At 33.2% G+C, this 11,322-nt stretch overlaps 1 protein-coding gene and 1 long non-coding RNA gene across 2 annotated transcripts; one reads left to right on the top strand and one right to left on the bottom strand.

The window, feature by feature from the left end:
* Nucleotides 1-496: 496 nt before the first annotated feature.
* On the bottom strand, nucleotides 497-1,995 carry LOC106433646. The gene is made up of 4 exons (XR_002661497.2): nucleotides 1,929-1,995; nucleotides 1,429-1,643; nucleotides 1,022-1,088; nucleotides 497-923 (listed from the first exon to the last, which is right to left on the bottom strand). It is a non-coding gene; the product is annotated as an uncharacterized LOC106433646 (long non-coding RNA).
* Nucleotides 1,996-5,706: 3,711 nt separating this feature from the next.
* On the top strand, nucleotides 5,707-6,378 carry LOC106433636 (glutathione S-transferase T3-like). Its single transcript, XM_013874465.1, has one exon. It carries the CDS (start codon nucleotides 5,707-5,709, stop codon nucleotides 6,376-6,378), a length of 672 nt encoding a protein of 223 aa, XP_013729919.1.
* Nucleotides 6,379-11,322: the final 4,944 nt, after the last annotated feature.

Raw genomic sequence — 11,322 nt, 5'->3', positions numbered from 1 at the left:
TATCTAGGTTACATGGAATCGGAAACCGAAACATTTCTAAACGTGGAAACGTTATTTTAAAAAAGTTTTGGAAATGTTATAAATATATATATATATATATATATGAATGATTAAAATGTGAGTATAATTGTTTTCTTTTGTTTGGTTTATCTAAGAATATAAATAAACACATGGCAGTTTTATGTTAACAATACGAAAATGAAACAAGTATTAGTTAAACATTCGAAATCATATTAAATTTTAAAAATAGCAAATGTCCAATACATAAATATTAAGTAGTTTAACTCAAAATAAATATATAAGTTACAAAATTTATTTTAAAAAGTTTTCTTCACGTTTCCAAATCAGAGTAACAAGTTTCTAAAGTGGAAACACAATTTTTTATTGAGTTTCCAAAATGAAATTTTCAAGAAACGAGTTTCTAATGAGTTTCCACGAGTTTCCGATTCCGAAACGTTTCTGAAATGTGAAACAGACTATCTTGAGTTTCCATGCAACCTATGTATTTATAGATGTAAAATAAAATTTACATTTAAGAAAATCAAAATATTTAGATTTTATAAGTATTCTTTAACGCTTTGAGCACATTAAATATTTGCTGTTGTACTGTTAGAATTAGGGCATTCTTAAGCGCATGCCCGTAAATGAGACTATCTATGCATATTCTAGATATGTACAAGTGACAATACGTATATTATATTTGAAAAATTTGGAGAAAATTGGTTGTATCTTGTACTAGGAAGGTTCGGTAAATTAGAGGACGAGTGATGGAGGAAGAGGACGAGAACTTGTCCAAAGGCACTACATAGTTCGAGTTAGGAACCACTTTTGTTTCCAAGTGACCATCTGTTTCTTGTGTGCTTGATACTGATTTGCAGAAACATTCATCATTTCTCAGTCCAAGTCAAGACCAACAAACGTCTCTAAAGGAACATAAAAGAACGTAGTAAGCGTTCAAGAACCCCCACAAAAAAAAACTAGAAGCTATGTGATAGAGAAAGAAGACCAGTAAATTGCTAACCTTCAACTCGAATGACCTTAGATCACGAGACAATTGCTCTGCATTGATTCCCTCCCGTGCAAGTAGTCTGCTCCATATCCAATAAAAAAAATAAAACACTTAACAACAAAACCATCACAGAGACCAAATTAATAAGTTTTATGGATAATTGATTGAACACAATCTCTAATTAAAAAAACATGTAATTTCCAGAGAGAATCAAAATCAAAACTTTCAATCAAGAACAGAAAGACACATGATCCAACAACATACACTACATTGAGAACATTTACATGCAATAGCCATATACGACCAGAGATATAATCAAAGATGACAACTTTACCAAATCAGAAACAAAACCATGAATCTATAGACTAACAAAGTCAAATTTCAGATGCAAACAGAGAAGAATAAAGAGAAGACGTTACCAGTTTAATCTCTCTCCCTGCGTCACTTTCGATGTCGCTCTCAATCTCACGAACGTTCATCGCCTCTGCGATGCTGAGAGAGAGAGAGAGAGAGAGAGAGAGAGGATTGCTTGATGGAGACGAATAGCCGTTTCGGTCGAGACAGAGAGGTTTCGAGAGAGAGAAAGAAAAAAACCGTTTATGAAACAAAACCTCGCCTCTCTCCTCTCATTTCCCTGCACGTGTCATCAAGAACCGTCGCTTACTTCCCCTAATTAAGATACACCTCTTATGATAATAAGTGTTTTTGATTTTTTTTAAATCAAAATTAACCTAAGATAGCCACTAAATACTTGCGATAATGGTACTCTTATATCTTTTATTTAAGAGACGGTTCTTAGATTTTTAGTTAAAAGATAAGAGACCGTATCTTATATTACGCTAAAAGACTCAATCTAAGAAACCTATAATAAATATGCTCTAATCATCGTACTGTATTAAGCTGTATATATATATACTACCTCTTATTAAGCTTGAACAATGGATTTGCTAGGAAATCTTACAAACAATGGATTTGCTGGGATTTCTTTAGGCTTGTATTGGGCTTGTTTCTTATACTTGTAGCTTGGGACTCTAATACATGGGTTGTTTGTTTTATATTCGTGAACCTACTATGCATCGGGTCTCTTATGAGGATTGATAGAGTCAACTTACTTTTTCTGTGGATCAGCAAATGAATCTAACGACCATGGAACTGTTTATCAAATGATATACCAGTGTTATATTATTGTTATTATCATTACTAGTCTACTAAATGGTCAGATCTCATATGCTAGAAAATCTGTGTAGGAATCCATGGGAGATTTTCTGTCGAGACAATAGTAATTAAAATTCATAATGCGTTTATGTAAGCGATGAATGATACCTAGACCACATGGTTTACAAAATATGTGTATATTTTATTGAATTATTCTTGGGTTCACTTCCTGGGGTGAACCTCCTAGGATAAACCTCCTAGGGTGAACCGGTTCAACAATCAATAGGATTTTGTTAATTTATATTGGATATTTTTTAGAAAAAAAAACAAAATATTGTCAAGCTATTTTTTGTTTTTAAAATTAAAAGGTAAACAATAAAATAAAAAATAGTAGTAGTTACAAATAAATAAATAAAATTTAAAATATTTTTAACGTCGTTAGCAAAACACTAAATCCTAAATTTTAAATCATAAACTCTTGGGTAAACCCTAAACCCTTGGATAAATCCAAAACTCTAAATCAAAAACACTAAACACTAAATCTTAAAAACACTAAACCCTTAATCCTAACCCCTAAACCTTTGGATAAAAATAAATAAAAATAGTAATAGTTACTTAATTTTTTTTTTAAATACTTTTAACGCCGTCAGTAAAACATATTAAACCCAACAAAAGACGTTAAATCCTAAATACTAAATACAAAATATTAAACACTAAACTCTAAATCCTAAATATCCAGGGATTTAGGGTTAGGATTAAGAGTTTAGTGTTTTTAAGATTTAGTGTTTAATGTTTTTGATTTAGGTTGAGGATTATCCAAAAGTTTATCTAATGGTTTAGGGTTTAGTGTTCTGCTGAGGACCTTAAAAATATTTTTAAAAATAATTTTTTTTTTGGAACTACTACTATTTTTTTACCTTTCAAATTTAAAAACATAATATAACTTTACAATACTTTATTTTTTATTTTAAAAGATATCGAATATGAAATAATAAAATTTTATTGGTCGTTGAACCTCCAAATTCATTCCAAAAGTATGAACCGAAGAACAACTCTATTATATTATGAGATTGTCTGTCAAGATAGTAGTAAATATTAGATTATTGTCAACGTACATAGAAATGCTAAAAAATATTTGAAGGCACCCATATGAGATTCTCTGTCAAGATAGTTGTAATTAAAATACATAATCCAGCTATGTATGCGATGAATCATATCTAGACCACATGGTTCACATAATGTAATTGTTTCTAGATCTCGTGGAAGCCCTATAAATATTATGTTTTCCAAAACTATACAAATATATATCGTGTAAATTGTGTAATATGTTAAAGAGTGTGTCGGTCCAAATTGGTTCGTTCGAATTAGTAGTTATAGTTTACTCATTTCTTGGTGATCAGGATATGAATATATCCTAAAAGATATTTGTATATCTTTCATATGCATGAACCATCCACCATGCAAATATTAAGCTCGAGAAATATTTGCATGGTGGATGGTTCATGGATCTATACAAATCTATTCAGTGGAATTGGATGAGTTTGAAATGATAGAATGAAAAAAATCCAACTTATGGGGACACAGAACATAAAGAGGCGCGAGACGGCACTACACTTGGAATCGGAAGCACTAAGATGGGCAATGGAGAGCATGCTACAGCATTCTGACTGCCAGAGATTGCAAGGACCAGATTGCAATGGTAAATGATCCACAAGCTTGGCCAAATTTCTCAACTGAGCTGGAGGTCATCCAAATTCTCAAGATGTGTTTTCCAGAGATCAACTACTTTCCAAGGATGCAAAATAAGATTGCAGACTCACTAGCTAGGAATGCCCTTTCTTTTCATAGATCTCTTTGTTTTATTGGTTGTTCTATTCCGGTTTGGTTATCCAGACCACCTCAAGTTTGAATAATAGAACATCCGTTTATTGCCAAAAAAAAAAATCACGTACATCTTGTAGATAATATATATAAGGAGATCAACCTCTATGGAATAAGATCATCAAGTTGTACCTAATCAAGTTTTACCTAAAGCTCACTTTACAGTATCCACTTTTAGATTATTTAGTTCAAAATGAGATTAGATGGATGACGTGTACGACTGATGTTTTAATGACCGATGTGGTATGACCGATGTTTAGATAGAATAGTAATATATATATAATGAAAAAGTTAGGGAAGAGAAGAAAATTCAATTATTAATTTATTTGAATTTACATGTTAGCTGATAAAAAAAGAATTTGCATGTTTAAGAGCACGTTCAACGCGGTATCTTAAGCATGTTTTTAATGTTAATACGCTATTAAAAAAAAAAAAGAAGACATTACCCGAAGGCACGTCCCTTAATTAGGAGCGCGAAGAAACGAATGTTAAGAAGCACATGCACACAATTATTAGTTTGGGCATCAGTGGAGACGGGTTTCGTTTCATCTTCTTTCTTTCTCTTTTTCGGTTCCTCACTTCTCAGCGACGAAAAAGGCGATTCATATGGCTCTCGGTGGCTCTTCTCTCGTCGACTCTTCGGCGACGTCTCCTCTCGTCAAGGAAGGAAAAAGGTGACGTCTCTATCGATTGCTCTGCTCGACGAAGGATGACGGCGATTTCTCCCCCTCTTTGAGTCGGTGGCTCTTCTCGATGATACGGCGATGTCTCTCTCGGTGGATCTCATCGACGAAGGAAAACGACGATCTCTCTATTTGTGGCTCTCGGAGACGCAGATAAACGCCGATCTCTCTATTGGTGGCTCTTGGAGACGCAGATAAACGCCAAGTGTTTTCCGGGGAATCAAAAGGTAAAAATCTGTTCATTTGATTCTGTCTTTCAGTCTTTCACTTATGCATGTCTTAATTTGTTTTTGTGTTTGATTCGTTTGTTAATTTTTTTTTGTGTTTGATTCGTTTGTTAATTTGTTTTTTAATTTGTTTCTGTGTTTGACTCAGTACATGCATTGGATTAATTATTCTTTCATTTGTTAATTTGTTTTTTCATTTTTTTCTGTCTTTGAGTCGGTAGATAGATGGATGAAGACACATGATCCATATTCGCCAGAGAAAAGGCGTACGCTTGTTGATAGAGGTAAACATTTATCTTTGCTCTGTCCAATAGAATAAAGCATTGTCTTGTACTCTTGTGTATTTGATTAACTTGCGATTGATGTTGAATCTTGTTTAAAATGAATTGAATCCTCGGTAATAAATGCTTTGGTTAGTGTTAGGTTTGTTTTGTGTTTAGGTAATAAATTGATGGTGTGTTTTGATATGGTGTAGTATCTGCCAGAATGTGTTTGATTATGGTTTTGTTTAGGTAATGCATTGATGTTAAGGTTTGATAGATATAGATGTGTAGTGTGGTGAATGTGTTAGGAATATGTCAACTCGGTCTGATAGATATAGATGGTGGTTGTGATCAATGAATTTATCCTTCTCTTTCTTCTATTAAACTCTTCCATTCTCCTCTTTCTTGAATACAATTCACTTCTTGTTCTTCTCTTCTCACTTCCTCGCCTCTGTTTTTTTATTTTCTCTCTTCTTTGATCTTCGGAAATGGATTATAATCCATTTACTCAGACATCAAACTTTGTTGGGCTACTTAATAGGCAACAAAGTATTTCCTTTGGTAACTATGAAGATAGTGTCGAAGTATCTTCATCTCAAGTTTCTACTCTAGTCACGGATGATGTTGGTGAGCGCCGGGAACGAAGGAAGTGGACGCCCACTGATGATGTTGTGCTTATCAGCTCGTGGCTAAACACGAGCAAAGATCCAGTTGTTGGCAACGAGCAAAGATCAAGCACATTCTGGAAGAGAATTGCAGCCTACTCTGCCGCTAGTCCGAAGGTTGCTAGGTGTGAAGAGAGAGAGCCTGGTCACTGTAAGCAACGCTGGCACATGATCAATGACTTGGTCTTCAAGTTCTGTGGATCATATGAAGCTGCCACTAGAGAGAAAAGTAGCGGTTGCAATGAGAATGATGTGCTCAAAAGAGCTCATGAAATATTCTACAACAACTATAAGAAGAAATTTACCCTTGAGCATGCTTGGAACGAGTTGCGGAACAACCAGAAGTGGACTGACCTTTCTACTGCTAAAAACGAGGGAAACTCTAAGAAGAGGAACAGTGATGACGGTGCAGATTCATCAAGCTCCAAGCTACTGAAACCAAGCGTCCCGCGGGTGTTAAGGCAGCAAAGGCCCGTGGGAAGAAGACTATGGTAGAGAAGAATGCGGTGAAAGAGTTTCAGAGTATGTGGTCCATTAAACAGCATGACTTGACAATGAAGGAAAGGTTGTCGAAGATGAGTCTACTTGTCTCTCTTATTGCAAAAAAAGAGCCTCTAGCCGAGTATGAAGAAGCCCTAAAGAAGAAGCTCATCAGTGACTTAATGTTTAATTAGTTTAAGAATGTTGAATCATGTTTAGCGTAAGTGTAGCTGCTTAATGTTTAAGTTTGATTAGTTTAACTCTCTGTTTCTTGCTCTTGTTAACTCTTTGTTTCTTGTTCTTGTTATAAATGCTTCAGAAATGTTTAAGTTTGATTAGTTTAACTCTCTGTTTCTTGTTCTTTTTATGAATGCTTCTTAATGTTTAAGTTTGATTAGTTTAACTCTCTGCATTCTTGGCTGTCTTTACTTTCAGGTTAAAACAGAGTCAACGAGTTGAGCATTGGAAGTTGAAGAAGCACGGATTGACTCTCAGAATCATGGAGTCTTGTAGTGTTGTGTCACGAGTCTTGTAGTGTTGGGTCACGAGTCTTGTAAGCCTTGCAGTGTTGTGTCACAAGTCTTGTAATGTCTTGGAGTCTTGTAAGTCACAAGTCTTGTAAGCCTAGTAGTCTTGTGTCACAAGTCTTGTAAGTCTTGGAGTCTTGTAAGTCACGAGTCTTGTAGTGTTGGGTCACGAGTATTGTAAGCCTTGTAGTGTTGGGTATCGAGTCTTGAAGTCTTGGAGTACCAAGTCATTTTCTCTCCTTCTCATCGTTTGATCACAAAGATCATTGTTTGATCACAAACTCATCTCTCCTTCTCATGATCACAAAGATCATCGTTTGATCACAAGAGTCATCTCTCCTTCTCAGCAAACAAAACAATTTCTCTCCTTCTTACCAAACAAAAACAATTAATCTCCTTCTTACCAAACAAAGATCATCGTTTGATCACAAGACTGTCTCTTCTTCACAGCAAACAAAGATCATCGTTTGATCCATTCTCTCAATTCTCATCACAAACACACTTATCTAAATCTAAAACACATCAATTATCATCTCATGGCATCTTTTTCTCATCATAATTTAGAGGGGTCACTTGATGAAAGTTTTGATCAATATTTTTATCAACATTTCGATCAAACATTTGAAAATTTGTGCAATGTTTATGGTGATCAAGAAGATGAATGGAAGACAAGGAAAAAACAGAGTTTTCACCGAAAGAAATCGTGAAGAAGGTCATCTCCGGTTATGGAATGATTATTTCAGTGATGATCCAACATATCCAGAAAATAGTGAAGAAAGCCATTGTTCATGTATATTGTTGATCGCCTCTCCAATGAAGTTCAATTCTTTCGTCAAACGAAAGACGGTATCGGAAGGCTTGGTCTCTCTACAATTCAAAAGTGTACTGCAGCTATTAGTGTGTTGGCATATGGTTATGCGCTTGATGTGGTCGACGAATACCTCAGGCTCGATGCAACCACTACTCGATTATGTGTGGAAACATTTGTGGAAGCAATAATAAATTTGTTCGGCGATGAGTACCTTAGAAGACAAACACCGGATGATCTTCAACGTCTACTTTATATTGGAGAGCTTTGTGGATTTCCTGGGATGATAGGAAGCATCGATTGTATGCATTGGGAGTGGAAGAATTGTCCTACTACATGGAAAGGGCAATTTTCTCGTGGTTCGGGAAAACCCACAATCGTTTTAGAGGCGGTTGCTTCATATGATCTCTGGATATGGCATGCATTTTTGGATCTCCAGGTACCTTAAATGATATTAATGTTCTTGATCGCTCACATGTTTTCGATGACATAATAAACGGTCATGCTCCGCAAGTGAATTTCTCGGTCAATGGAAGAGAGTACCATTTGGCTTACTATCTCACCGATGGTATTTATCCAAAATGGGCAACTTTTATCCAATCTATTTCAATTCCACAAGAGCCGAAAGCAGTTTTATTTGCGCAACGTAAAGAAGCTGTCCGGAAAGATGTCGAACGTGCTTTCGGGGTTTTGCAAGCTCGATTTGCCATTGTTAAAAATCCAGCACTTTCTTGGGATAAAGTCAAGATTGAGAAGATTATGAGAGCATGTATCATACTCCATTATATGATAGTAGAAGACGAACGAGATGAATACACTTAATTTGATGTTTCGGATTTCCAACAAGGAGAAGGCAGCGGAAGTTCACATGTCGATCTCACATATTCTACAGATATCCCTACAAGTATCGCCAATCAGATGGGTGTTCGAACTAGAATTCGTGATAGACAAGCGCATCAACAACTGAAATGTGATTTGGTTGAACATATATGGGGTAAATTTGGACGTGATCAAGACAACAACTGAGCTTCGATGCCTCTTTGAAATTATTATCGTTTATTTTAGTAATCTTTGTTTTTTATGTTTTTATGTTTTTATTTTAAAATCTATGTTTAAAATGTTATGTTTGACTTTGTTTTATTTAATAAATAAATTTAATCTTTGTTTAAAATTTTATGTTTAAAAATAAGTTTAATATTTTTTTTTGTTAAGAACCTTATTTAAAAAACTACCGTTAAACTATGATTAAGTTTCTCTTAACAAAGTCTCTTATCTTAATTTTAATAGTTAAAAATTCAATAAGAACCACTTAAGAACCACTTTAGGGTTTTACCAATAAACATGCTCTAAGTTTTGTAAAAAAAACACGCACAACTTTAGGGTCCGAGTGGGGACCGCGGTTTTGATAAGATAAGCGGTGCGGAATTAAAGTGCGGTCCAACTGCGGTTCATGCGGTTTGCGGAACATGTGCAGATTTGGTTGAAAAAATAGTGCGGTTTTGATAAAAAAAAAGTACTGCAGTTTTGAGAGAGAAAAAATAAAATAAAATTAATGTGAAATATTTCTGAAATGTATTTTTTTTTTACAATTTACAATTTTTTATTTAGTTTTTTTAATTCAAAGTTGAAAATTTAATTTGGTATTGAACTAGATCACTTGTTTTGGCTGGTTTATAAACTGATTTTTTTTTAATTTAACTCAAATATGATTTTTAACCCAATATGTAACAGATAGAAAAATAATTAACGGTTCATCCGGTTTAACCAACCGGTCCGGTCTAATTTCTAAAAATAAATAGATGTATATGATTTTATTAAAATTAATATTTAAACTAAACGATAGTAACTAAAATACTAAAATACCAAAATTTAGTACTTTATTGAAGGTGGTTTTGGATTACAAAAGATTATAATAGTGACACTATATTAATACAGCTAGAAATTATAATATCTTTAATAATAATGTCATAATATTTTATTTTTTTTCTAATTTTAGATATTAAAATTCATTTGAAATAAAAATCAAATCTGTATATATTTTCTTTATTCTTATAGTGTTAAAATTCTTTTGAGATAAAAATTCAAGTTTAGATAAAATATATTTGAAGAAGGTGTACTAATAATAAAAAATACAATGCAATAGAAAATAATATGTACTTCGATTTTCATATGCTATTTTAATTTGTTCATGTGACTAGCATCAAGTTTTAATTGTTGTTGTTCATTCATTTGTCTAGCATTGTTCTATTTATAATAGGCGTGATTGTCTGAGTTTTAATTTAATTTAATTCGTCGTACGTATTGATCAGACCATGTATTAGTTTCATTGTAATTTTTAGGTAGAATCTATTATTAAATAATAAATAGATAAATGTTACTTCAACAAAAACGCACTTTGTGTTGTGTACCGCACTATAATGCAAGCTTATCTAGAGTAGGTGCGTTTTTATAGTAACTCGTATAAACAAAAAAACTATTTTGTTTTGTTTTTAGCATGTGCGTTATTCGATCAATAACGTCCCGTTTTTCAGCGCGCTACCGAGGTTTGAGGGTTTGTTAGCGGTAAAGAATGTAATGGCATGTGGAGATGGAGGTATTAATTTAGGCAATGAAATGCATGAAGAATTTAAGACAGTTCCGTACATTTGAAACAGATTGTTCTCAATTGGTGAATATGGTTTCGGAACCAGAGGAATGACCAGCATTTGAAAGCTACCTGGAAGACATTAAATTTTTGAGAAGAAGCTTCACCAACTCAGATATTGTTCATGTACCTAGGACGGAAAACATAAAGGCGGATCGCTTGGCACGCAGTGCTCGGAAACAATCGTCTTTCGTCGTACACATGGATGCAAAGTTGCCGCATTGATTTACAGAGTCTACATGAGTCTGTGAATGTTTGCTGTAAAAAAAAAACGTCCCGCTTTTAAACTTTTTCATGATTGGTAACTACTTGCGGTTTTCTCCCTCCTCAAACCAAAAACGCTCCGCTTTACGTGCACCATTCATAACATTAAAAGAAAATATGAATAATTTTATATATCTATCTTATTAAAATAGAAGTACAAATAATAACTATCCATTAGTTTTACCACTTATTTATAATAGATTGCCATTGAAATAATTAATAAACATACCTTTTAGTACTTTTGTCTTTTTCTGTTTTATAATGTATTTTCCTAAATTGATTATTATCTAAATCATAATTTTATTTTTTTGAACAAAAACTTTCTAAAATCTAAATTACCAATAAATCTATATCTTATAAAATAGAAGTACAAATAATAATTATCCATTAATTTACCATTTATTTACAATAGAATGCCATTGAAATAATTAATAACATACTTTTTTAGTATTTTTGTCTTTTTCTGTTTAATTAATGCATTTTCCTAAATTAGTTATTACCTAAATCATAAATCATAATTTTATTTTTTTGAATAAAAACTTTCTAAAATCTAATTACCAATAAATGATATTATTTTGCGTCCAACTTAGTTCTTATAAGAATACATAACAATAGCATGTTACGTATGTTTGTTTTTTACATAATGATAAATGTTAAGTATGTTTTCAACCAAGTGGTTCACTCAAAACTAACTTCATTAATGACTTCGTATACTG

The sequence above is a fragment of the Brassica napus genome, chromosome C9 (assembly GCF_020379485.1).
Source record: "Brassica napus cultivar Da-Ae chromosome C9, Da-Ae, whole genome shotgun sequence".
Lineage (NCBI taxonomy): Eukaryota > Viridiplantae > Streptophyta > Magnoliopsida > Brassicales > Brassicaceae > Brassica > Brassica napus.
Note: the sequence above shows the minus strand (reverse complement) of the source record. Positions and strands in the feature narration are given on the sequence as shown.